The sequence below is a fragment of the Macaca nemestrina genome, chromosome 17 (assembly GCF_043159975.1).
Source record: "Macaca nemestrina isolate mMacNem1 chromosome 17, mMacNem.hap1, whole genome shotgun sequence".
NCBI lineage: Eukaryota > Metazoa > Chordata > Mammalia > Primates > Cercopithecidae > Macaca > Macaca nemestrina.
Genome location: NC_092141.1, coordinates 63,179,638 through 63,207,400, shown reverse-complemented (window position 1 = coordinate 63,207,400; position 27,763 = coordinate 63,179,638). Strand labels below are relative to the sequence as shown.

Genomic DNA, 27,763 nt, shown 5'->3' with positions numbered 1-27,763 from the left:
TGCAGACTACTGATTACTGAGCACTGTGCCCGGTTCTTCGTATCTTTTAATCTCGTAACAACCCTGTGACATCAGTCACATTTTCATAAAGTAGGAAGCAGAAGCTGAGAGAGGTAGATTCGCCCAGGGTCACACACCTAGGCAGGACCAAGACAGGATCCACCTGGCTCTGAAGAAGCTGGCTCTGCTGGAAGCCTGCGTGCAGGCAGGCAAGGGGGCAAGCCAGCCAGGAGGGAGGAGGAGGGCAGTGGCCTGGCCCCGCCCTGCGATCCCGGCTCCAGGCTGCCCCTGGTGTGAGTGCGGTGGGGGGAGAGGCAATGGGTAAGTGGAGTCTGGGAGGTCCGGGGCTCCAGGTGGCTGGGATCCCAGAGATGCCTCAGTGACCCTGAAGCTCAGGCCCCACATTCAGGCCACACAGTCAAGGCTTGCTGTGAGCACTGCCAGGTGCCCATACCCCCACCTCCATTCCTGGACTAGAGACTTTAACTTGCCCAGCTGAGGCCTGGCAGGGGGCGGGGCACTTTTTCTGAGCAGTCATCTGCTCAGTTGAACAGGTCAGGAAAGGGGGGGCATGTTCCAGGAACTGGCTGCCCAGGCTCCGCCCTCCTGTGAGCCCAGGAGAGGTTGTGTGAGGGGTCTCCCTCTTCATCCAAGCTGCTGCCTGCCTTCCTCTTCCCTCAAGAGGCAAGGCAGCGGGAGGGGCTGGAATTTTTTTTTTTTTTTTTGAGTCCATATTTTTAATTGGCTTAAATTACAAAGGTCCCCCAGGAGGCCCTGGGAGGAGGGGGACAGCCTGGGAGAGGCAGAGATTCATGGCCAGCAGCCCACTCCCACCTGCCACCCACTCCCCAACAAGGGTCCCAGACTCTTTCAATAATCCTAAAAAAACCCACGAGAGCGCAGGCAGATGAAGAACCCCTTCATCTTCACACGGGTGACAGCCTAGCCTGCCCTGCCCTGCCCCCGCGCTGGCCCTCCCCAGCCAAGTCAGGCGCCCAGCCCAGACCCTGCCCTGGCAAGGCAGGGGACAGCAATCTGCTCCTCCAGGAGGCAGGGCACCATGTAAACATCAGCAGGCCAGACCCCACTTTCTCCAGCCAGGGGAGCCCCAGAGTCCAGTGCTCCACCCCACAGCCTGCTCAGACAGTCGACTCCAGGCACTGCATGGCTCGGTGGAGGGTGACAGCCTGGGGCCGGGTCCTATGTGGGCAGTGGAAGCCCAACTGGCCCCCTTTCTGGCTCTGGAAGTGGTGGCGACAGGACCCTGGCCCGCAGGGTGGGTGGGGCACAGTCACGCCCTAGCCCCCAGTTCGCTGATGCGCTGTCGCAGGTGAAAGGCAAATTCAAACATGGTGGCCGCGAGGCTCTGGTGGATGAGGTACCGGGGCAGGCGGCCCTGGGGGAAGGCAGGCAGAAGTCACTTGACGGCCTGCCCTCAGCAGGGTCTCCCCTTGCAGCTGGCACCAGCAGGGGGGCTCTGGGTCAGAATGCAGGTGCAGCTCTGGAATCCAGCCTGGGCCGCCCTCTCCCACTCACCCCTGGCGGGAAGAACATGCTGGGCCTGGCTCTTGGCACCAGCCACACAAACAGACCAGGGTGGGGCTGGGCTGGCCACCAGCCACCCCTCCTCAGGGCCTCAGGACTCAGAGGTAAGAAGTGGGGGCACATGCCCTACAGCAATCCAGGGCTAAGAGACCATCTGGACCCTGACCTGAGTTTTCAAGTAAGAAAGGAGCTGACACAGGGGAGGCTCAGGCATGGCAGAGAGCTCCCAAGGTCACGCAGCAACCAAGGCAGCAGCAGGGTCCCCTCTACTCCACGGAACCCACCTGGCAGCCCCCCAGCACCCCACCTTGAGATCTGTATTAAGAATCCAGACAAAGGTGCAGACACGGGGGTTACTGGCCGACTTGAGCACGACGAAGCCCCCGGGGCCATTCTCTCCCCTATGGAAAGAGGCGTCATTGGGGGGACTTTTGGAACAGAGTGAGGCCCTGACACCCCCCAGCAGCCCCCACCACTCACCCTCCATTCTTGGCCCAGCTGGGACTGGGCTGGAAGCAGAAAGGCAGAGCTACCTTGTCTGAACAAGGCTTAGCACAGGTGTCCCAGGGGCTGAGAATCAGCCCTCCACCCCCACTCACTCTGTGATGCTTGAATCCTCCAACAGCCTGTTAGTGCTTGCACACCCCCAGGGGCAGGGAGCTCACCACCTTCCCAGCCCTCATCCACTCTGTCTACAGATTCCAGGTCAGCCCTGCTATGGCAGAGTAGGCTGGGCTGGCACTTCTTACCCCTTCCCTTTCAGGAGGGGACACCTGCTCAGGAGGAGACTAAGCCTGGGAGGCACAGTTCACATCCCATCACCATTTCATTCTCCCTCAGCTCCACTAAGCATGCCTGAGCCCACTCCGCAGATAAGGAAGTTGGTATCCAGAGAGGAAGTAAGCTTGCCCTGCACCCAGCAAGTCTGTCCAGTGCCCAAAGCAGAGCCTGGCACCCTATCCAAAGAACAGTGCTCCTGCTGGAACCCAGGAGGAGATGGGGAAGAGTGGGGTCTATGGGAGGGGGCCACCCACAGCACCACAGCCTAAGACTAGACAAAAGGGAAGACTTCAGAAGCCCAGGCACAGATTCGGGAAGACCATAATCCCTTTATCTTTGGGGGACTCCTGAGCCACTCCAAAGAAAGGTGAGGGAGTGAGGACAGGGTGAGGGGGACGAAAGGGGACCCAAGTCTCCTTAGGCAGGAAGATGAAACCCAGAGCATAGAGCGTCCTGCTCAGGTCAATCAGCCCAGGGTGAGCACATGACTCTCAGGCCCCTTCCCTGCACGGGTCCCCATCCATGGCCAGCCACCGCTGCATGTCCCCTCCACCCCTCCAGGTGGCTTGGTTCCAGCTGTCCACCACCCCCCACCTCCACAGACAGAGCAGCAAGATTAGCAGGATTAGTGGCCAGGAGGAGCAGAGCCCAGCGGGACAGGAAACAGGAACGCAGCCTCAGCAGGGGAAGTGCCCAGCTGTACATGCTGTACCCTGCGCTGCTCAATGCTCCCAGGGGAGGGGCTGGCAGGGGTGACCCCAGGCAAAGTGAGGCTCACCGGACATATTTGTGCGTCGGGGGCTTGGCACTGTGTGCGGTGGCGATCCCTGATGACAAGTATCGGTCCCTGCGCCGCTCAATGCGCCGGACATTCACAAAGTCCCTGCGGGAGGGAGGGTTAGTTCAGGGGACAATGACCCAAGGCCAAAGTGCAGAAGGCCTGGCTGAGAGGAGGGGGCCCGGCAGAGACTCACCTTGGGGAGACCACGCCGCCCGCAGCCCCTGCAGACACGTCATAGGAGATGAGGGTGTTGTCTTCCACTTGCTGCAGGATCTGAGGGCCATCAACGGAGACTTTTGGAACAGGTGGCCCCAGGAAAACCCCAGGGATGGGAACTCCCCAGGCCAGCCTCCTCTGCCCGGGCCCTTTACTAAGAGCTATCGCCATCCGCAGGCCCTGGGCAGCACCTGATGAGCACTCCTCCTGCCCTCCTCCCAACCCTCTCGAGCAGGCACTGTTACCATTACACCCACTGTACACATGGGGCAGCTGAGGCGCAGAGTGCTTCAGTGATCCCACTGGGGCGTGGCTGTGCCCCAATCTGTGCCTTAAGAGGCAGCCAGGCTGGGCTCACCTGGCAGGCGGTCACTGTCTTGTTCCACAGCACCATCCTCTCGGGCTGCAGGATCACCTCCTGGTACACGAGCTCCGCAGGGCAGGGCAAGAAGGTCTGGGACAGGGCGGCAGAGGGCTGGGTGGTGCCAGATGGGCTCGGGCAGACCAATCCTTCCCTCTTGGTGGGCACCCACCAGAGGACCCCTCAGCCCCTTCCTAGAGCCTCCTGTGCTGTCTGGGGCTCCAGGACACCTGCTCCCCTCACTCACCTTCAGGATGAACGTCTTGCCGTGAAAGGGAACTTCAATGGTATACACGGTGTCCCCATATTCCTGTGGCAGGGACAGAAGGTGGCAGGGAGGAGAGTGGAGGCAGGGGGTGGGCTGGTGGCACAGAAATGGGTGGCAGGCAGGGCAGGTTTTTAACAGCACAGGGTGGAAAACTCCAGGAGTCTGGGGCTACCTGAGCAGCTGTTACAAAACAGCAGCTCTAACAAACCTACAGCACTGGCGGGAGAGAGGCTTTTGATGCTGAGTTAAAAGACGGGGGCACAGCTGCCGCTGCAACCACGAAAAACCATGTCTCCAGGCCAATGGGGCTGCCACAGGAACTGGCCAGGGAGAGGGTCTGGGGCATGTTTCCCTCTGTTTTCCAAGCTCTCTACGATCTTTGTAGATAATGTTGTTTTGATCATGAAATGAAACAACGGACGCAGAGCAGAAGCCTGGCTTCCCCTTCAAAGCCTGGAGCCAAGGGGGCAGAACAGCAGGGAAGTAAAGACAGGGTGGTGCCGGGAAGACGGGGCCGAGGGGGGTGGGGGAAACGTCCAATCCAGTTCGGCCTCCTGCCGACCCGAGGGCCCAGCTCCCTCTCTTGGGGCAGGAATATGGCTCCAACCCATGTAATCCTTGGGTTTCCTCCTGAGGCCTCAGAAAAGGGAACAGGAACTCCTAACACGCATGGGAAGGTCAGGTGGGAGAGGGCTTCTTACATTATTCTTCTCAAACTTCCAGTTCTCTTCCTGGGCCAAGATCTGGTCCACCACTGCTGTGGCCTCCTTCCCCTGGCGGATGTACTCCCGCTCCTGGACAGAAGCAGAAGGCAGCGAGGGGTCAGCCTGGGGCCTACAACTCCCCATGTTCGTGGCCTGTTCTCTCTCTAGACATACCACATGCTTCCCAGAGGGGCCTGGCCCAGTCACATGTGGGGGATCTGGGCTGGTCTCCCTGGGCCCTGCAGGCCTGTGGCTGCTCCTCCTGTGCGCCCAACCATGAGGCAGACCTGGGGGGCTGGACTGGTGGAGGGGCATTCAGATGGGCATTGCCTGAGGTTCAGCCTCTACTGAACCCCTGCCCACCCCGGCTGACCCCTGCACTGGCCCTCCTCCAGGCGCCCATTCCAAGGGCAGGGGTTGGGGATAGGCAGGCAAATACCTGAGCAGAGAAACTTTTCTTTCCAGCAACTTCTTCATCTGATTCATTGTCAGACCCTGCAGAAAACAGGCACAGATGACAATGGCAAGGGGTGGGGAGAGTGTGGGGAGGTAGTGGGGTTCGGGTATGTGAGTGCAAGGATGTGGGGGATAAAAGTGTGTGGGAGAGGGTTGTTGGCTTTCCCCAGGGAGCCTGATAGAAGGAATAGAAAGAACAGACCCAGCCTACCCCATTCCTCACAAGGCCCCTCCCTGAAAGCAGTTCCCCCACACACCAGCCCTCACCTGCAAAGGATTCTGGGGGTGAATAGAACTGTCCCTCAGACAGAGCACCGGAGAACAGCAGGGGTCCACGGGCAACAGCAGCCTGGGCGGCAAGATACCCTGGAGGAGCAGACATGGGCCGCCACGGTCCCAGACTGAGCACAGTAACACCCTAGCAGCCTGGGGTACCAACAGCCAAGCTCCCCCTCAGGTTACTGGAGGCTGCTCAGAGGTGGCAAGATGCTTCAGACTGACTGTCATGCCCGCAACTCCCCTCCCTTGGGGCTGGGGCAACCCTTGCTGCACCCCCCTACCCATGAGCCCTCACATCGTTCCTCTTCGGCTTCCTGGGGTAGGACTTTGAAGTCAAGGAACCAGGTTTCCAACCAGGCGAGGACGAAGGAGACGATGGGGAGCAGGTAGCCAAATGCCCCTTTGCTGAGCAGCTGTGGAGGGAGGGGGCTGAGCTCCATGGCAGGGGTCACCCCAAACCCAGAGCCCTCTCCTGTGGCTACCAACTCTAGCCAGCCAAACTGGCATATACCCCATTCCTGGTACCAGCTGCTTGGGAACCCTCTCAAGTCTGCAGCAGGATAAACTGGGATTAGGCTGGAGGAATAACTTTCTGATTCTTGGAGCTTCAGGGGGCTAAGTCAGGGAAGGATGATTCCTTAGAGATACCAAAGCACAGGATTCCCTCTCCCCCTAATCCGGACAACAGGGACAGACACCCCAAATTAGAGAAATGCTCCTCTCTAGAAGCATACCACTGAGGTCTGATGCCCACCAGACTGGCCAGACCCTGAACCACTGACCTCAGAGAGGATGACCTTGACAATGAGGAATGCACTGGACACCAGCGTCGTGACCTGCCCAGGGGAGGGAAGGAGGAAGGGGAAGGCAGAGGCTGGGAAGTGAGTCCTCCTCCATCCCATCCCTTCCACCAGCCCTTCCAGGGCCCAGGAGCTGCCAGGGAAGTGGCATCTTACCGCAATCACCCACCAGTGCTGGAGCCGCAGCACGGCATAGCCCAGGAGCAGTCCAGAGAAGCGGAAGAAGGCCAGGACCTGGTGGGATGGGAGCCAGGCTATCACAGGAAGCTAATGCCCCCCACCGTGCTGCAGGCTGACCTCCCCTCTGGTCCTGCCCCCACATTCCCTCCCTATGGGCATGCACACCTCAGGGGACAACGACTGAGTCAGCATTTCTCTGGGACAATTTGGATGTAACCTTGGACAGGGGTCTTATCTTCCCTCTCCCACCTGGGGCTCTCTGACGGGAGCTTTGTGGAGGAAAGGTTATTTATTTATTTATTTTTTTGAGACAGAGTCTCACTCAATCTTGGCTCACTGCAACCTCCGCCTCCCAAGTTCAAGTGATTCTCCTGCCTCAGCCTCCCAAGTAACTGGGATTATAGGCGCGCACCACCACGCCCAGCTAATTTTTTGTATTTTTAGTAGAGATGGGGTTTCACCATGATGGCCAAGCTGGTTTCAAACTCCTAACCTCAAGTGATCCACCCACCCCGGACTCCCAAAGTGCTAGGATTACAGGCATGAGCCACCATGCCCGGCCTTGTGGGAAAAAGGTTTTAACGACTGATGGCTCCCAAAGGATGGGAGCTGAATCTCTGATCAGACTGGATATATGCTGCAGAAAGAGAACCCAGCGGAAGTCATTTCCCTGCTCCCTCTCTGCCTCCAGGGTCCCCGGGATCTCCCAAGGCCACTCACGAAGATGTCGAAGAAGGAAGTTTTGAAGTTGTACTGGATGATCTCCTGCTCCAAGTTCTTGCGGATGCCTGTGTTGGTCTGTGAGAGGGAGATAGGAAGAGCTCTGCAGGTAGAAGCAAGGGCCTGGGGCTGCCCCTCACCTCCCAGAAGTGGCAAGAGGTAGGGGAAGGAGGAACCTGGAGGGGAGGCTGTTAGTGCTAAGCCACCACCAGGGGGCCCCAGAAGCACCAAAGGAGCTCAGCCCAAGGCCAGAGACCTCAGACACCAATACCACTCCCCTAAGGATCCAGGCCGCCCTGATAGGCAGGGCTAGCTTCCAGCACCCTGCCCAGGAAGGGGCAGGCTGGGAGGCTTGGGGGCTGTGCAGGGGAGGCAATGCGCCCTACACAGGGCCAGCAGAAGGGCGCTGGAAGCCCACCTCTGACGGAATTCCATCTCCCTCCCGGCACTGCAGTGCTCCATCTTCCCAGCCATAATCCATCTGAGCTGATGGGGGCTGGGGGTGGGCAGTGGTGTCAGACAGAGCCTCAGGTAGCAAATCAATTGATTAGGTTTATGCTTAATGGGCAAAATCCATCACGCTGCTGGAGAGGGTGGAGACAGAGTGGATGTGTCCTTGCCTCTGTCCCTACCCCAGTCAGCCAGACATTTTCACCAGGACCCCTGAGGCCTTGGCCCCAACTCCAATGTCCAGAGGTCTGAGGGAACTGGACGGACAGCAGGCCAGACTCTGGCCTGACTCCTTGGAAGGACAGGGGTGACAGGCCTAGGCTTCTTCAGCCACCTTGGAGAAGACAGGACACAGGGGGACTCTGGGCGATGGAGCCCAGGAACCCTGGAGAGGAAGACCCCTCACAACTGCCTAGACCGGGGCTTCTGCTCTCCAGCAGGGCAGCCAAATCTGGCAGGGGGAGGCTTGTTAAAGATGCAGATGCTCCCCTACTGAGCACACAGCCCCACCATGTGCCTCTCTACCTCAAGCCCACCCCAGCCCCACGAAATCTGATGCCACCTCTCCTCTGGCTGCTGCTGAGGCCTCCAGGCCTGCCACCTACCCACCCCACCCAACCCACACCACCCAACACTCCTCTTGCTCCTCAGACTCTGTCCTGGGCTCTGCAGCCCCTTCCACCCTCAGTCACTGGGCCTCAGAGCTCTGTCCTCCTTCCTCTTCTCTCCAGCCTGGGCACCCACTGGTGCTGACTGATCAGGACTTGGGACAGCCAAGTCTCAGCCCCTGCTTTGCCACTCTCTGGCTCCAAATCCCCTGCTCAGCACGACCCTACTGAGGTTCTTATAACCACTGGGCAACACAGACACAGTCTGTCAGCGAACTAAAAATATATATGCTCCCAAATATAAAACTAAAACTACAAGACTGAAAATCAATACAATATTAAATGTCTGCCAAGGGAAACATCATGCGCACTCTACTAATTGTTCAATGCAGGATTCTGAAATGTTTCAAGACATCTGAAAACAATTAGTAAGTTAGACCTTCTCACTTTGCAATATTCCCAGGTATGCATGAGGACTGCAGAGCAATCGCAGCCAACACAGCCAAATAACTTCAAAGGCACAATTACAGAGGTCAGGCACAGTGGCTCATGCCTCTAATCCCAGCACTGTGAGAAGCCAAGATGGGAGGATCACTTGAGCCCAGCAGTTTGAGACCAGCTTGGGCAACATAGTGAGACTCCACCTCTACCAAAAAAAAAAAAAAAAATAGCTACACGTGGTGGTGCACCTGTGGTCCCAGCTACTGGGGAGGCTGAGGTGGGAGGAACCTTTGAACCTAGGAGTCAGAGGCTACAGTGAGCTGTGATCACACCACTGCACTCCAGCCTGGCCAACAGAGTGAGACCCTGTCTCAAAACAAAAAAAAAAAAAAACAAAAGTAAACTTGTCAAAATCTTTTCAGCTCTTCTTGGGTAAGGAAACATGTATTCAATGAAGGATGCAGGTAAGTTTTAGTGTTTGCTTTGATGTCGGATGGGACCTTGAAAAGGAAGTCTGCCAAAGACCTCAGAAGCTCTGCAGAAGGCCCTGAGCCTGCTGGGCCACAGCTTTTTCATGGGTAAGATGGCCCCTAGGGCCATCCATGGCTGTGGCTCCAACTCACTGAAGGTGCCAGCTCATCTCCAGGGCACAATGGACAGTCACCCTCAGAGCCCTGTCTCTCCCTCTAGCTCAACATGCCCAGCATCAAACTTATTTTCTTTGCCCTGAGCTGGCCCCTTCTCCGAGCTCATCACCTCTATTAACAAGACATTGTTTTCTTGCCACATAAGCTTGAGACCTGGAGGAAGGGCCCTTGCCATTCAGAACTCTGATGGGGAGCCCACGCTGCAGAAGGAAAACAAGGGGAGGACTCATGGGGCCGAGTCCCTTGCTGAGGTCATCGGGTCAATTCCAAGGAGGAGCTGGGACAGAACTGAGCCTGGAGTGCCCAGCTTCCAGAGCTCCTGCTTCTGTGGGCTTGGTCCTGCCCGGAGACCAGATCAAGCCACTGCCAACTAGACTGTGTTCCCGAGGGTGGGCCAAGCACTATGTGGGGTGGGGGTGGGGCAGCTCTGGTCTCCAGGCTGCCCAGCAGCATCTTATTAGAGCCACTGGGAACTGGGAGTTTTTCCTGTTTTGCTTCCCACTCTGCCCTCTGCTTTTATTTATTTATTTATTTATTTATTTGAGTCAGGGTCTCAGTCTGTCACCCAGGCTGGAATGCAGTGGTGCAATCATGGCTCACTGCAGCCTCAGACTTCTGGGCTCAAGCGATCCTCCCACCTCAGACTCCCAAACAGCTGGGACAACAGGTGTGCACACCACACCTGGCTAGCATCTGCTTTTAGCACAGTGCCTAGGACACAGCAGAAACTCAAACAATGTTTGCTGAATGAACGAATGAATGAATGAATGATTGAACAAACAAATGAATGAACCAACTGGAGCTGGAGGGCAGTGGAGCAGTGGGGCAGTGGCAGGCAGAAAGAAGACAAAGGTTTCAACAGATCAGCCAGAGCTAGGTCTCCCCCTCCTCCTCTCTCGGGAGCCTCCACTAGGGGGCAGTATGGGGCAGAGGCCAAGAGCATGAACTCTGGAGCCACAGGGTGGGTTCAAGGCCGTGGCCTTCACACATGTGCATGCAGAGGGACCTTGGCCAAATGATGCAACCTCTCCGAACCCCTCCACAGCCCTTCATTCAGAATATGAGAACCCCTGTTGTTCCTCCCAGTCTTCATTTTACCCAGCTAACCAACCCCAGGGGAGAGGCAGCCCTCCCATGTGGCAGATGGACAAACTGAGGCCTGGGTGGCCTGCAACACAGCCTGTGCCCCAATCTCGCCTCCACTCACATTCAGTTCGATGATCCAGAGCAGGGAGATGAAGAGCAGGTCGAAGGTGACAAAGAGACAGAAGGTGCGGCGAACATCAGAGATGGCCCTGCGCTTCTCAGGTGGTGGAAGGAGGTGCGAGGAGAGGCTCTGGCTGTGGGACAGCGAGGAGCCCAGGGAGGCCACGGCGGGCAGGCTGCACTCCAAGTCTCGGGCCAGCTCCCCGGGCAGCTTGCTCATCCTGGTGGGCCCCCACCTCAGGGCGGGGAGGGCGGGGCCTCAGAGGCAGGGCTGGGAGAGATGCAAAGGCAGAGTCCAGTCAACCTCCTCCTGTCCCTCCCACACAGCCCCAAGGGTTGCCATTGGCTCCCAAATGCATTTGTCCCGACACTGAGTCCCAAGCCCACGGCCCAGGGCACTGTTGCCGAAACGTCCTCCACCAAACAGCCTGGCTCCTAGGTTGCAGGGCTGAGCATTCCGCTAATTATCTGTCCTTCCTGGTGCTCCCTGCCCCAAGCCCAGCAGCCACAGGGTTCACCCCTGGAGGGTTCTGGGGTCCCTCTGCTGGGTACCTACCCACTCCCGGATCCCTGGGGCCACAGCCTGCTCCTGCCAGGCCCAGCCCTGAGCTCCAGCCTCTGGTCCTGTCAACAGCCTCTGGGCCTGCCACCACCCCCAGGAGAAGAGGGCCCCAAGCTCTGTTCTTTGTTTTCCAAGCACAAAGCCACATTCCCTCCCAGCAGCCAATCTTCCCCTCCCACCCCCTAATCCATGGCAACTGGGAGGGCCTTCCTAGAGCAGTGTCTGTGTATCTGGAGCTATGGAGAGCAGGCATCTTGGTCCCTCTCAGCTCCACCGCCCCTTGCCCTGCCCAGGCCCAACCACCACCATCTCTTCCTGGACCACTGCAATCTGCTTCTCACGGGTGGGCCTCCAGGCTGCCTCTCTCATCCTCCTGCTCTTCACACAGCTGGCCTAGAGAACGCGTTCCAATGCCCTCCCAGGGTTCCCCACCCTTCTCAGGCTAACAGTCTCCTCCTCACCAGGCCCTCTCAGTCCAGGCCTGCGGGGTGGCCTCTGCCCAGCCCTTCTTCCTGTCTTGCTGCCACCGCCACTCTGGCCTTCTTTTACATCCCTCAATACAGCTGCCCTATCCTGCCTTGGGACCTTGGATCTGGCTCTCCCCATGCCTGGAATGTTCTCCCACAGACCTTTCAACAGGCAGCTCAAAAGTCCTCTTCTCAGAGAGCCTCCCACCCTGCTGCCCCCACTCACAGCATAACATAGTGAGCTGCCTTCCTTTCTTCACTGAGCTGGGTCACTAACTGAAATGATCTTTATTGTTTTCACTGTTTCCCCTTTTCTCACTAGACTGGAAACTCCACGGCCTCAGGGGCTTTATCTGACATGGTCACTGCTGTCTCCCTGGTGCCCAGCACAATGCCTGTCAGGCAATAGGTGCTTCCTGATTGTTGAATGAATGAATGCTCAGTGGGTCTCCTGGCCCTCAGCTCCATGCTACACAGCAGACAGCAACAGGGCAAACCCTAAAGAGAGGAGGAAGCAGCCACTCTGGAGGCCAGCCCGATGCTCTACCACCCCCCGCCCCATGTCCACTCAGGGCAAGATGGTTCTTCTTTTACAGATATGACAACCAAGGCCCAGAGAGGTGAATGGACTTACCTAATCCCTTACCATCCTGTGCCAACATCGGGCTCTCAGGAACCCTAAAGACAAAAGGAACTCTGGCACTCCCTCCCTGCAGGTAGCCCCCAGGCCTAGGGTCTCTGCTTCACCCATGTGCTGGGCTCTAAGAGGCCCCACCCCTTGGGTGAGAAGGAAAGGTCCCATTGAAAGTCAGAGAGGAGCTGAAGCAGGGACGCAAAAACTCACCAGCTTGGTGGGGCCTGAGCTTCTGGGACTTGACCAAGAGGCTCCCTGAGTCTCCCCCACACCCCAGCACCAGGGGGCAGTTTGGGGGCTAGAGGAAGGGGAGCTCTAGATGTTTGTCCCTGATCTTGGGAAAGCAAGATCTAAGCACTCTCCCCTCCTGACACGTCCCACCACGCTTTCGCTATGTGGACTACCTTCCTGGGCCCCTCAGTCTACCACGTCCAAAACAAGCACAGCTCAGTTTGTGGCTGGCAGGAGGTTCTGAGCAAGCCAGCTCATCCATCCCTCCGCCCCGTGCAAGCCCCCACGAACAGGAACTGACTGTTCACAGCAGAGTCGGGGGACAGGCGAGGCAGAGGCACCAGGCCAAGGCTACTCCCAACACCACACTCTGAGCCCCAGGACAGGTTCATCTCCACAGTGCCACGGAGAAGCTGGGCTCAGCTCCGGAAAGAGGCAGTGGGGAGGGGATGTGACAGGCCGCTGGCAATGGGACCCTCAACATCCGTCAGCCAGATCTGTGCCAGACTGCACGCTCGGCACATCCCTCATGGTGACAGGATGCAGCTCCAGGGCAGGTGACATTTCCCTGTCTCTGACAGCCCTTTTGTTTGCAGCCAGACCTGTCTCCCTTCCTCACTCTCTCCATCTCTCCTCATCTTTTGTATCTGTTTCACAAAGTAACTTTCCATCTGTGTGGGGTTTTGTTTGTTTTTTTAGAGGCAGGGTCTTGCTCTGTCAACCAGGCTGGAGTGCAGTGGCACGATCATGGCTCACTGCAGCCTTCAACTCCTGAGCTCAAGTGATCCTCCTGCCTCAGCCTCCCAAGTAGCTGAGACCACAGGCGCCCGCCACCACATCAGGCTAATTCATTTTATTTTATTTTTTTTAGAGATGGGGGTCTCACTATGTTACCCAGGCTGGTCTCAAACTCCTGGGCTCAAGGATCCTACTGTTTTGGCTTCCCATGGTGTTGGGATTACAGGCGTGAGTCACTGCGCCTGGCCTATATTTCTTGTAAGTATCTTTTTACCTGTCTCCCTCTCCCTCTCCCTCTCCCATGTCTGTCATTTCGGGTTTGTTTGAAATGATGGACATTTATCATCTCCCAGTTCAGGAGGCTGGAAGTCTGAGAAAGGTGTTGGGAGGGCCGTACTCCCTCTGACCCCTTCCTTGCCTCTTCCTGGCTCCTGGCGGTATGTGAGCAATCTGTGCGAGCAATCTGGTGTGATTCGGCTTGTAGCCACACACGTCGACCTGTCTTCGTGGTCACATGGCGCTCTTCCCATGTGTCCATCTTCACACGGCCATCTCTTGATACAGACACCAGTCATACTGGGCCACCCTCCTCCAGTATGACCTCACCTTGACTGATCACATCTGCAATGATCCCGGTTCCAAATAAGGTCACATTCTGAGGTACAGGCGGTTAGGACTTCACCGTATCCTTTTTTGGGGGACACGATTCAACCCCTAACAGTAACCTATCTGTTTTTTTAAGAGATGGGGTATTCTTGAAATCCTGGGCTCAAGCAATCCTCCCTCCTTGGTCTCCCAAAGTACTGGGATTACCCATTAGCAGTAACTTACGGCTTTAGTGTCTGCTTTATCCTTCTTACATTTCTTTTGTACAAAGGAATATACTTCCTTTGTATATATTTCTTTTTCTTCTCTGTGGCCCAGGCTAGAGTGCAGTGGCACAATCCCGGCTCACTGCAACCTCCACCTCCCGGGTTCAAGTGATTCTCCTGCCTCAGCCTCCTGAGTAGTTTGGATTACAGGCACACGCCACCATGTCCAGCTAACTTTGTATTTTTAGTAGAGATGGGGTTTCGCCATGTTGGCCAGGCTGGTCTTAAACTCCCAACCTCAGGTGATCTGCCTGCCTTGGCCTCCCAAAGTGCTGGGATTACAGGCGTGAGCTACCGTGCCTGGCCTTATATTCTTATATCCTTTCTTTCTTTCCTTTTTTTTTTTTTTTTTTTTTGAGACAGAGTCTCGCTCTGTCGCCCAGGCTGGAGTGCAGTGGCCGGATCTCAGCTCACTGCAAGCTCCGCCTCCCGGGTTTATGGCATTCTCCTGCCTCAGCCTCCTGTAGCTGGGACTACAGGTGCCTACCACCTTGCCCGGCTAGTTTTTTTGTATTTTTTAGTAGAGACGGGGTTTCACCATGTTAGCCAGGATGGTCTCGATCTCCTGACCTTGTGATCCGCCTGTCTCGGCCTCCCAAAGTGCTGGGATTACAGGCTTGAGCCACCGCGCCAGGCCTTATTCTTCCTTTCTTACATGGACAGTAGCTTGCTACAGATGCTCTCTTGCTTGTTATTTTTTCATTAACAGTATATCCTGGTGAGCACTCCATATCAGTTTTACATTGTCTTTCTCGTTCTTTGATAGAGATGCTTGGTACTCCATTTTATAGACAAACCCTAGTTTATTCAGTCTCCCATGAATGAGCGCTTAGATTTGTAATTCCAGAAATGCTGCAATGAATAACCTTGAGCATATATACACACACAGACATATTCCCGTTGTTGGAAATATATCTCCAAGACAGATTCCTAGAAGTGGTATTGCTGGGTCAAATTGCATATGTGGTTTTGTGAGGTACTGCCAAGTTCCCTTTGCAGTTTGCACTCCCACTAGCAATGTACAAGAATGCCTGTTTCCCCACAGCCCACAGAACATATCGTCATCCATGTCTGTCTGTATTTCTCCCCATCTGGGTCTTCCTCTCAATCTATCTCCCATTTATGAGTCTTTCTCTTCACTCCCATCAGTCTCTCCCCCTTTCTCCACATTTCTCTCTCTCTTTTCTCCTCTATCTGCCTCTCTCCTCCCTCCTTCCCTCCTTAGTCCTTGCCTCACTTCCAGGTGCTGTCGCTCGCCTACTCCAGGCTACTTCTGTGTCTGTCTTTCCCTCTGACTTTCTCTCTCCCTGGGGACAGGACTTCGATGGCAGCAGCTTGGGTGTGAGACGCACTTGGAGTGGCAACCACACTGACACTCACATGCCCAGACGTCCCTGTCGAAGCGAGAGACACAGATGGGGCTAGAGCAGAGGTGTTGCGGGAGCCCCGGAGAGTTGAAGATGCCAGGGAGTGTGGGAGCCAAGCATGGGGGCTCAAAGGCAGGGGCGGTGGCAGTTGGCCAAGAGTCAAAGAAAGGGGGTTCGATATCACCCTCCCACCGAAAGCAGCTCAAGGTCCAAATGACAGCCTGTACAGTAGGCAGAGCACTGGCCCGGAGTTAAGGAACCTGTACCCCAGTCTCCGGGTAACCACTAATTCCACGTAACTCTGGACAAGTCCTTCTCACCAAGCCTCTGTTTATCTAGGGGAAAGTCAGTGGTTTTTTTCAATCATCTCCCTCCGCCTTTTTTTAAAGAGAGGATCTCACTCTGTCATCCAGGCTGGAGTCCAGAGGCGTGAACATGGCTCACTGTAGCTTTGACCTCCTGGGATCAAGTCATCCTCCTGCCTCAGCCTCCCAAGTAACTGGGACCACAGGCACACGCCATTATGCTCAGCTTATTTATTTATTTATTTATTTATTTATTTATTTATTTATTTTGAGATGGAGTCTCGCTCTGTCGCCTAGGCTGGAGTGCAGTGGCGCCATCTCTGCTCACTGTAAGCTCCACCTCCTGGGTTCAAGCGATTCTCCAGCCTCAGCCTCCCGAGTAGCTGGGACTACAGGTGCCCACCACCACGCCAGGCTAATTTTTTGTATTTTTAGTGGAGATGGGGTTTCACCGTGTTAGCCAGGATGGTCTCAATTTCCTGACCTCATGATCCGCCCGCCTCAGCCTCCCAAAGTGCTGGGATTACAGGCATGAGCCACCGCGCCCGGCCATGCTTAGCTAATTTTTAAAGTTTTTGTACAGACGAGGTCTATGTTGCCCAGGCTGGTCTTGAACTCCTGGGCTTAAGCGATCCTCCCACTTCAGCCTCCCAAAGTACTGGGACTACAGGCATGAGCCACCGCACCTGGCTACAAACCACCTCCTTTTCAAAGCAAGATAAACATTTAAAATAATAATACCAGCCGGGCGCGGTGGCTCAAGCCTGTAATCCCAGCACTTTGGGAGGCCGAGACGGGCGGATCACGAGGTCAGGAAATCGAGACCATCCTGGCTAACGTGGTGAAACCCCGTCTCTACTAAAAAATACAAAAAATTAGCCAGGCGAGGTGGCAGGCGCCTGTAGTCCCAGCTACTCGGGAGGCTGAGGCAGGAGAATGGCGTAAACCCGGGAGGCAGAGCTTGCAGTGAGCTGAGATCCGGCCACTGCACTCCAGCCTGGGTGACAGAGCGAGACTCTGTCTCAAAAAAAAAAAAAAAAAAAAAAAAAAAAAAAAAATACCTTACTTGGAACCTCAATATATAAAACAGATAAAAACCAGACTGCTATGGGTAAAAGCAGCTACTGAATCCCACCTTTCAGCCTTTCCTCAAACTCCAGCATCACCCTGAGCGAGGCCTCGTTGGCTGCAGTTTGAAAATGGGGCTCACTCAGATGACTCTGAAAGGTCTTTGAGCTCCATCACACTACCTGCCAGTCTAAGTGATAAAAACCTGCCGTGGCGTGGAACTGCCCTGCGCAGTCCCCAAAGTGCTCATTCTCTGGCTGACTGTAGGCTGCCGAGCCCTGGAGGCATCACAGCTAGCGCCAGCGCCCACCCACCACACCCACCCTCCTGATGAGGGGGAGGCAGGAATGGACAATACGGAGACGGCCCAGCCCCCTGGGAGCAGCACCCTACCCACTGCCAAAAGCCCACTGGTTGCTGTCACTGGCCTCTCCCAAGCACCTTCCGAACTGTCAGAGGGGAACAGCGGGGAACAGCACGTGTGGTGTGAAAGAGTCTGCCTGGGATGGCTGCAGACTTGACAATCGAATGTCTGCGGAAGCTGAACTGCTAAGGCTTGGGGAGGGAGTGAGAGTGGGAGGTAGGAGGGAAAGTGGAGGGTTTCTTTTTTTTCTTTTTTGAGACATAGTCTCGCTCTGTCACCAGGCTGGAGTGCAGTGGCGTGATCTCGGCTCACTGCAACCTCTGCCTCCCAAATGCAAGTGATTCTCCTGCCCCAGCCTCCCGAGTAGCCAGGACTACAGGTGTCCACCACCACGCACGGCTAATTTTTATATTTTTGGTAGAGATGGGGTTTCACCACATTGGCCAGGATGGTCTCAATCTCTTGACCTCGTGATCCACCTGCCTTGGCCTCCCAAAGTGCTGGGATTATAGGCGGGAGCCACCGTGCCCAGCAAAAGTGGAGGTTTTACCATCCTGGGTTACAGGGGGAAGTGGGTGGGGAGGGGGGAAAGTCAGGTGCCAGGGCACAGAAGATTATTCCTGAGGCAAAGGGAAGGGGTGGGCACAGGCCCCCACACCCCTTCCCAGGCCTTCTCTTCCTCACCCCAGGATACAGTAGTACCAGCCCCACTTGTAATGGGGTTTTGGGTGGTGTGCTGGACTCAGGGCAAACATGAGGTGGCTGGTATCATGGAAAAAGGAATGGACTCTGAGGTCACAGTTCAAATCTCAGACTGCCCCCCTCCTAGCTGTGCGATCTGGGGCAAAGCATAACCCTTCTGAGACTCAGTTTCCTCAGCTGCATTAAAACAGGCAACAATAGGCTGGGTGTGGTAGCTCAGGCCTATAATCCCAGCACTTTGGGAGGCCAAGGAGGAAGGACTGCTTGAGCCCAGGAGTTCAAGACCAGTCTGGGCAACACAGCAAAGCCCTATCTCTACAAAAAATATAAAAATTCGCCAGGTGTGGTAGCACACAACTGCAGTTCCAGCTACTCAGGAGCCTGAGGAGGAAGGATCACTTGAGCCGGGGAGGTGAGGTTGCAGTGGGCTGAGATTGTGCCACTGCACTCAAGCCTGGGTTACAAAGGGAAACCCTGTCTCAAAACAAAACAACAAACAACAAACAAAAGGTTAAAATGGTAAGTTTTATATTATGCATATTTTACCATGACAAGAAAAGGCAAGAAGCCAGACATGGTGGCTCACGCCTGTAATCTCAGCACTTTGGGAGGCTGAGGCAGGTGATCACCTGAGGTCAGGAGTTTGAGACCAGCCTGGCCAACATGGCAAAACCCTGTTTCTACTAAAAACACAAAATATAGCCAGGTGTGGTGGCACGCACCTGTAGTCCCAACTACTTGGGAGGCTGAGGTGGGAGGATTGATTGAACCTGAGAGGCGGAGGTTGCAGTGAGCCGAGATCGCGCCACTGCACTCCAGTCTGGGTGACAGAGTGAGACTCTGTCTCAAAAATAAAAAAATAAAAAGGCAAGAATCCCTGTGTCACAGGGCTGGGTGTTGAGGTAGGTCTCAGGAAGGAGTATGGTAAGTGCTTGGTCAGTGGTGGTTGAGATAGACTAAGTAGCTGGCAAGACTTTTCGGGTAAGTGGGGGCTGGGAGCAGTGGCTCAGCACTTTGGGAGGCTGAGGCAGGAGAATCACTTGAGGTCAGGAGTTTGAGGCCAGCCTGGCCAACATGGTGAAATCTCATCTCTACTAAACATACAAAAAAATTAGCCAGGCATGGTGGTGTGTGACTGTAATCCCAGCTACTTGGGAGGCTGAAGCAGGAGAATCACTTGAACCCGGGAAGTGGAGGTTGCAGTGAGCTGAGATCACACTATTGCACTCCAGCCTGGGTGACAAAGCGAGACTCTGTCTCAAAAAAAAACAAAACAAAAGAAAAACCTTTTAAGTAAGAGGTAAATTGTGAGAGGGGGAGGTTAAATACACTACAGTGACATATAATAAAAATCACCCTAAAAGGCCTGGGTTCAAATCCGAACTCTACAATTCACCTGCTGTGTGGCTCAGAGCAAGCTCCCTAACCCTCTAGCCTGGTTCCTTCATCTATAGAAAGGCCAGGTTATTCCAGCTGCAGGCAGAGGTGAATTCCAGGTTGGGGGAGGGACAGGAAGTAGAGGACTGTCCTGGCTCCCTGCATAGGCTCTTAGGGGAGTGCAGGGGCAGAGACCGGTCCCTCTGCAATTGCAAGCTCCCACCCAGGAAGCAGCATCAGCTGACCCTTCACGCAGACAGAAGAGGAGGACAGCAGGATGGCTAAGCCGCCTCCCACTCACCCACCCCCAATTTTCAATTTCCACAAATCTCAGGCTGCAGAACCACAGACGGGGTTCCCTGCTAGCCCTTGGTCATACCCCAGGCCAGCCACCTTTCTTCAGGGAGGCAGCTCCAAAGCCCAGCTGACCGATCACAGCTCTCAGTAGGCATTTATCAGCCAAGGCAAGTCTGCGATTTTTTTTTTTTTCTTTTTTTTTGAGAGAGGGTCTAGCTCTGTCACCCATGCTGGAGTGCGGTGGTATGATTACAGCTCACTGCAACCTCAAACACTCCCCAGCTCAAGTGATCTTCCTGCCTTAGCCTCTGAGTAGCTGGGACTATAGGCAGACGCTACCATGCCAGACTAATTTCTAATTTTTCTTTCTTTCTTTTTTTTTTTTTTTTTTTTGTAGAGACAGGGTCTCACTATGTTTCCCAGGCTGGTCTCAAACTCCTGGACTCAAGCAATCCTCCCACCTCGGCCTCCCAAAGTGCTGGAATTACACCACACTTAGGCTTTTATACCTGGCCTAGGCCTGTGATTTGAACAAAGTCACCTACTCACTGTGCAAGCCTCCACTGCTGCATCTGTAAACTGAGGCTACCTGTCTTGACCCTGGGCTGTCTGGGGCACCAAAGGAGACAATGATAATGATTAGCGTGCCTAGGACAGTGCCTGGCACCACAGAGTAACTGGTTAATGTCTAACCATATAGAAATTAACTACCGCTATCGCTTCCAGTCTCCTGGCCCTTTCCCACCTCCTAGCCTCCCAGGGAGGGCTAGGCCAAACTTTACAAGTTCCACCTACTGCTTATTCCACAGAGCTGTGCTCTGGGACTCAGGGGGAAGGGGAACAAGTCTCATCTATATCCAAAGATGACTCACATCTCTGGGCAGAGTGAGTTCTCCAAATCCCCCAGAGGCTAGAGGAACAGTAGACACAGGTCCTCCACACATCCCCCTGCCATATTCCACAGGAAATGCTAGCACCAGCACCCCCTGCCCATGGGGGCTTCCCAGGAAGTCCCTAACTCAGTACAAACCAGGATCAGTGAAGCTGAGAGAACTGGACTCCATGCCAGGAGATGGGTCAAACCTCAGATTTCCACCTTGCTAGTCACTTAACCTCACCATGCCTCAGTTTCCTCCCCTGTAAAATGGGGTTAACAATATCACCTACTCCTTATAGGTTTATATGGATTAAATGACTTATTCAATGCAATGGTCTAGAAGAGATTCTGACACAGAGTGGTGGCTGCATGAGGGTTAGCTGGGATTACTTTCCTGCTCTTCTCCAGAGAAAGAGAGAGTCTTGAACTCTGACTGACTGGTGAGATGGCTTCAGGCCAGGCCTGGGGTTGTTTTGAGTCAAGCAGCCCTGTCAATGCCAAGTTAACAGAGAGTCCGCAGAGGGTAGAAGGCAGAGGCCCTGGGTGTGGAGGAGGTTGGTCTTGGTCTGTGTCCCGCTGCTGGCTGGCCCAGGAGGGTGCTGGTTAGGGGAACGCAGGATAGCAGACCAGAGAGGCTGCACAGCATCCAGATGGGCCGGTGCAGAAGACACAGATCCAGCTGGCCGTGGCCTCCGGTGGCACCCTGCAGACATTATCTCCTTAATGCATCACACCCCCTCCCAGAAGCTATAGTGATGACTCATGGGAAGGAGAGCTGCCCACAGTCCCCCAGCCAGGAAGGGGCACAGCGGAGCCGACCCCAGAGGAACATGACCTTCCCCCATGCCAGGCTGGGACCTTCTAAGTACAAATGTTGCTGCCTGCAAGAGCCCTTGCTAGCTGGGGGACAGTGTGTCAAGAGGCCCTCTTTGGGCTTAGCAGTCATCTGGTCACACCTCCCTTCCACATCCAACCATGAGCAAATCCTGTTGTCTCTTTCTGTAAAATCCGGCCAGTATCTGCCCACTGCTCACCTACCACTATGTCACCCTGTCCAGCCATCACCTCTACCTGCCACTCTTCCTTGTCCTCACCGCTTCAGCCTGTTCTCAACACAGCAGCCACAGGGATCCTGTTAAAAACCAGACCACATCTCGCCAGTGCCCCAACCTCCAATGGTTTCTCCAGAATAAAGGCATAAATCCCCACCCTAGCCTACAAGTCCTTCTCTTCCCCTTTCCTCTTCCCCTCAAGCTCTCTACTCCAGTCACACTGGTCCCTCACTGTCCGCGGACGCATCAAGCATGCTCCTACCCCAGGGCCCTTGCACCTGCTGCTCTGTCAGGAGCTCCTCCCCAGGTCTTTGCATGACTTGCTCTCTCACTCCAATGAGGTCCCTATGCAAATGTCCCTTTGGAGAGACCATTCCTGAACCCTTATTTAGCCCCCACCCTCCATCCCTTACCCTGCTGTATTTTTCTTCACAGCACTTGTCACCCCTGACATATGATACATTCACTGGTCTGTGTTTACTGCCCATTGTCTCCCACTGGAATGCAAACTCCATGAGAGCAAGGACTTCCTGTGCTTTGCTCCCTGCTGCATGCCCAGTACCAGAACTGTACCAGGCTCAGAGTGGGCTTCCAGGAAATGCACTGAACGGCCATTTATACCCTTCCCTACAGCAGCACATGCACAAGTGCACATGGACACTCACGCCCAGCTGGGAGAGCAGCCCCTCCCTGCCCAGGCTGCCTCTCCCGGAGCTGGACTCCACCCTCTGCGGGGGTCTTCCCTGCCCAGAGCCCAGGCACTCTCTCCACAAGAAGGCAAGAGGAACTGGTTTCCTGGGGGCCCTCAGGCAGGGTGCCTGCTCCCCTCCCTGAGCCTGACTTGTAGGGAGAAGACTCAAGGTGAGTTAACCTTGAGTCTTTGATAACAGGGGAGGGTTAAGGAGGAGGGAGGACTCCAGACCCCAGAACTCTTCTTTTGCTATGTGGGTCAACACTCGCAGCCTCTACTCTGCTGATCATTGGCTGCTCCCAGGACACACCACAGCCCATCGCCTGGGCTCCTGTTTCCTCATTCTTGAATGACCTCCTTCCTTTGGGGAGAACTCTGGCGCTTCAGACGACTAGTTCAAATGTCACCTCCTGGGCAGAGCTTCTCCTCACCCTTCAGACTCCCCTGACCTTTCAGAACTCTGGGTCAGCACTTCCCTTATCATAGCTAGATGTCTCTAGGCCATCTGTCCTAAGCCCTTGAGGTCCAAGTCACAATCGCAGTGCCTGGCCATGATACATGTCTAGTAAGGTAGCCTGTGGATCCGTAATGTCCACCTTGGAACAGAGGAAAGGATGTGGGTTTGGGGTTGGACACCAGTCCTGGAGGCAAAAACCTAACGCCATTCCTTATTAGATTGTGTGCCCTTGACCAAACCACTGGGTTTCCCTGAACTTCAGCCTCCTTTTCTTTAAAATGGGGAGAATATAGTGCCTACTTCACAGAGCTTGAAGGGATTAGAAATAACACATGCAGTGTCTGTGCTTAATTAACAGCAGCTATTACTACTATTCCCCATGGGGACAGTGTTAGAGGCAGGGCGCTGGCCAGGCAGGTCCAGCATAGCACTTTGCCCAAACTGAGAGTCCCAGCAGTACTGCTAAATGGAAGGTAGACCCCGGCTTCAGGGGGCCGACCCAGAATGGCACTTTTTTTTTTAAGAGACAGGTCTCACCATGTTGCCAGACTGGAGTGCAGTGGCTATTCACAGGCGCAATCATAGGACACTGTGGTCTCAAACTCCTAGGCTCAAGCCTCAGCCTCCCAAGTAACTCTGGGTCAGCACTTCCCTTATCACAGCTAGATGTCTCAAGGCCATCTGTCCTAAGCCCTTGAGGTCCAAGTCACAGTCACAGTGCCTGGCCACGGTACATGTCTAGTAAGTCAGCTAGTCTGTGGATCCGTAATGTCCACCCTGGAACAGGAAAAAGGGTACGGGTTTGGGGTTGGGCATCAATCCTGGAGTCAAAAACTTGGGAGTAGGTTCCCAAGTAGTTGAGCCTACAGGTATGTATCACTGCGCCTGGCTAGGATGGCACATTCAGGGTTACTGGCCCATGCCATCAGCCTCGGGACAGCTGGCTGACTGGCCCTACTGTAGCCCTCCACAGAGGATTTGGGAAATCCCCTGGAGAAGTGGGAGTGTAGAGAGAGGAGGACACAGCTACAATGACAAATAAGACCCAAAGTCAAAGCCTGGCTCCGTTTCTCCTTTCCTTCCGAGGAAGCGGAAGGCGAAGAGTTAAGCCAAACAGAAACAAGACTCACCACCACACACTCCTCCCCCAGCCGAGCTGGGGAGGCTCTGCGGTTGCAGTGTACAGGAAGACCCTAACACACTGAGATCCACTCACCCTCCTTTCCCCTTGTGCCAGGCCCTGTGAATCATCAGGGATGCCCCCAGTTCTGTGATTCCATGACCTCTGACCCACTCAGGGCCAGTGAATCAGGCCTCACCTGCCCCCTTCGTGCTGCTACTAAACCAATGAGGTCGAGTTCCCAAGGTTACTCCGGAAAGGGCCAGTCATCTTCGGGAGAAAAGGCTCTCTCAAGAAAAGGCTCCCAGAGGGCGAAGAACAAGAGGGGGGGGGCGCGGTTTTAGCACAGGATCCTTCAGGCACCAACCCTGCCTGGACAAAGCCAGGATTAGCCTCTCCTCAGCCAGAAAAAGGGACACTTATTTTTTGTCCCACTGATGTGGCAGCTGCCCCCTTGGAGGCTGGGACCCCAAGGCAGTTTCTGAGAGACATGCAGACCTGGAGTCAGGAGACAGTTCTTTAAAACCCTGCTGAGTGATCTTGACCTTACCTCCCCTGAACCTCAGCTTCCTTATCTGTAAAGTAGAGCCAACAAGGTCTCGCACTCAGTGGAACAGGCACAAGCTGCCAGATGTGCTGGATTTTTGGTCTCCCGCACACTGCTCTCCCTTAACAAGTCTAGCTGTGTGAGAGCTCAACTTAATGCAACACGCAGGTACCAAGGGCTACAGCGTGCTGGACACAGTGCAAGTCCTGGGGCCACAGGACCCTGTTCTGGTCCATCAGGGACTCTGGGTCTGGTGAGGAAGACTGGCAGATAAATAATATCATGCTGTGATCAGCGCTTTCAGGGAGGAATGAACAAAGGACCGTGGGCTCCCAGAGAAGGGATCATCTGACCCAGGCTGGAATGAGTGAAGTCAAAAAAGCCACAGGGAGGAGGTCATCTGACCCTGGCCTTGAAGAGTCAGCATCTATCAGCTGGAGGCAAGGAGGGTGGGCATTACAGGCAGGCAAAAGAGCTCCAAAAAAGGCCCAGCCCAAAGGCATGCACCATGGCCCTACCCAGGGGGCCTGGCCCCAAACACCAGGTACTAAGCCTCCAGAGCACAGATGCCCCCAGGCATGGTCCCTCCTGGCTCCCAAGTCAAGGGATGCTTCCTTATGGCCAATACAGGAAAGGAATTGCCAGCCTCAGCAGAGGACGCTGCCTCTGTCCTCCTCAGCTCCGTCTCCCCTGTTCCCCCACCCAGCCACCATCTACTGGAGCTCTGTTCACAGGACCCAGCTTTCTGATCTCTGAGCCCACTCCAGCCTCTGCCTCCTTCTGATAAAATCCTCCCCTCGCTTTATAGCCCCCATTAACTGTCAGCTCCTCAGAAGCCACCCCTGGTCTTTTTCTCCCTCTAGTTCCCAGCTCTGTATACATTTCTCTAGATTGAATGCTTGCCATGTAACATGCACACATTTCCAGATTGGTTTTCCCGAACAGACCAGGTCTGAGCCCTTTTCACTCTTGAATCTTCACTCAATAAATGCAGATCCTGCCCGCCGTGTCCTCCACTCTAGCATTTTATTTATTGACAAAGAGCCAGGCTCTATCAAATGACTAGTAAACCACATCGACCATCCTCAGACAACTTATGAAATTAAAAATCATAACTGGTGAGCTATGTTGTCCTTACATAATAGTAATAACTATCTTTTTATTTATTTACTTGAGAAACAGGATCTCACTGTGTCCTTCACACTAGAGTGCAGTCGCACAACCATACCCCACTGTAACTTCAGATTCCCGGGTTCAAGGGATCCTCCCACACGTACCACCATGCTCAGCTAGTTTTTAAAATTTTTGTAGCAATGGGATCTCACTATGTTGCCCAGGCTAGTTGCAAACACCTGGCCTCAAGCGATCCTCCTGCCTTGCCTCCCAAAGTGCTGGGATTACACTGCACCCAGGCAACTCACTTTTATTGAGCATTCTTGTGCCTAGCACTGGTTTAAGACCTAAACCTACAATATTTCATTCAATCCTCACAACCCTATGAAGTAGGGACATTCCTACCTCCCTTTTACAAGTGAGGAAACTGCGTAGCTGACTTCATCAAGGTCACCAAACAGGTCAGAGCCCAGGCAGTCTGATCCAGGAGTCTGTATTCTCAGCTACTATGCTATTATGGACAGGGTGCTACAGGACACAGAGGGGCAATTAACCTTGGGGGTTGGGGGGGGTGCAGTGCTGCCTGCGCTGAAAAACCTGTAGAAGGTAGCTCAGCAGACAAGAGAAGGAGGTTTTCTTTTTTTTTTTTTGAGACGGAGTCTCGCTGTGTCTCCCAGGCTGGAGTGCAGTGGTGTGATCTCGGCTCACTGCAAGCTCCGCCTCCCGGGTTCACGCCATTCTCCTGCCTCAGCCTCCCAAGTAGCTGAGACTACAGGCGCCCGCCACCACGCCTGGCTAGTTTTTTGTATTTTTAGTAGAGACGGGGTTTCACCATGTTAGCCAGGATAGTCTTGATCTCCTGACCTCGTGATCCACCCGCCTCGGCCTCCCAAAGTGCTGGGATTACAGGCTTGAGCCACCGCGCCCGGCCTGAGAAGGAGGTTTTCAAGCGGCGGGGGCTGGTGTGTGCAAAGTGACGAAGATATGAACAGCAAGGGTAGGCATGGCACATGCCGCAGTGCCATATTATTGGACCTTAGGGTGCACACAGGAGACTGCTAGGTCAGATCACAGAGAGCCGTGTAAATTGTGCTAGGCGTTCAGCACATAGGCAACAGAAAGCCAGAAAAAGGTTATCAGCAAGGAATTGGCACCATCAGACTTGTGTTCTAAAAGGATCACAAGACTTACAGTTTGGAGACTGGGTTGCAAGCTGCCAGGGCTGGACTGTTGGGAATTGACAACACATCAACAGCGTGGTAACAGAAGAGATGGAGTGGGCCCAGTGTGAAGGATGTTCACGAAGTTGGCAGTACTAGGTCACTTTTAAGATGTGGGACTTGAAAGAGAGGAGAAAGTGTAAGGTAATTACCAGATTTCTGCCTGGGTTAGGGTAGAGGAAGAATTAATCTGCACGGAAAAGACCAGTTCAAGTTTGGATCCGGTGAGCTCCACGTGAAGCAGAGCTGTCCCAATGGCCGCTGGATAATCAAGCGTGGAGCTCCAGGGAAGGGCTGCGCTGAAGATGTGGATCTGGGTATTTAGTTGGCGTAAAGCTGAAGCCGTCGGGGTAAATGAGACCACTGAGATTCAGTGTACAGAGCGAGGAGTTGGGTGACAGAGGAAAACGTGAAGCGGGACTTCTGACCGACTGTCAGAGCGGTAGGAAGAAAACCAGGAGACACTGACTAAGCCAAAACAGGGGTGGGGTGGGGGAACGTGTCATTAGGAATGAGTGTCAATGGTACTATGCACCTCTAAGAACTCAAGACTTTAAAGGGCCCTTTTAATATCAATTAGGAAGTTATTCACAGCCGTTTCCAAAAGAAGTTGGGGAGATAAGGGATGACACTGAGACGCAGACCTACCGGAATGCGTAGATGTTTTCCTCTCATCCCAGATTCGGACCCCTCCCCATAACCTGCCCCTGCTCGTAACACCCAGACACCTTCCCCTCGCCTCTCTCCTCAGTTAAGACGGAGGTTTTGGAAGGAGATCCCGAACGCCCTCCTCGGGCTCCCCAGGATAGGGGGGTCGCCAAGAGTCAGTGCTGGAGACCCCGACCCGCGCGGGGCGGAGCGAAGCGAGGCCAGGCAGAGGAAGGGGGCGGAACCTGAGACGCAGCGGGTGTGGGAAGGGTCGGATGGAAACCAGCATAGAGAGCGGATGGGGAAGCGGGTTCGACCAACGGGAGACGGCCCTTTCACGCCACCCGCTCCCACCGACCGCTCTGGGACCCACCTGCTCCATGTCAGCCACGGCCCCGGCTCTTCCCGCCCCAGCCGCAGTCCGGCTCCGCAGCCTCAGTAGCGACTCAGAGCGGAAGAAGATCTTTCAGCGGCGCCACTTCCGCCGCTGAGTCTGCCCCTGAGAGCGAAGCGGTACGTGCGTCCGCCTGCGGTTCCGCCCCTTCGCCCCGCCTCCAGCCCTGGCCCTGCGCAGAAGCGGGCGCGAAGGCCGAAGTCTAACTTAAGGGTAGG

General features: G+C 54.8%; 1 protein-coding gene across 1 annotated transcript; it reads right to left on the bottom strand.

Annotated features, from left to right (window-relative positions):
- Positions 1 to 21: 21 nt before the first annotated feature.
- On the bottom strand, positions 22 to 27,662 carry LOC105472247 (StAR related lipid transfer domain containing 3). Its single transcript, XM_071083077.1, has 16 exons — positions 27,525 to 27,662; positions 26,475 to 26,622; positions 10,444 to 10,713; positions 7,091 to 7,168; positions 6,347 to 6,424; positions 6,173 to 6,226; positions 5,686 to 5,803; positions 5,379 to 5,477; positions 5,095 to 5,150; positions 4,653 to 4,745; positions 3,931 to 3,993; positions 3,681 to 3,776; positions 3,300 to 3,379; positions 3,104 to 3,208; positions 1,853 to 1,946; positions 22 to 1,396 (listed from the first exon to the last, which is right to left on the bottom strand). Exons 3-16 carry the CDS (start codon positions 10,660 to 10,662, stop codon positions 1,292 to 1,294), a joined length of 1,338 nt encoding a protein of 445 aa, XP_070939178.1. The 5' UTR covers positions 10,663 to 10,713; positions 26,475 to 26,622; positions 27,525 to 27,662; the 3' UTR covers positions 22 to 1,291.
- Between the last annotated feature and the right edge of the window lie 101 nt (positions 27,663 to 27,763).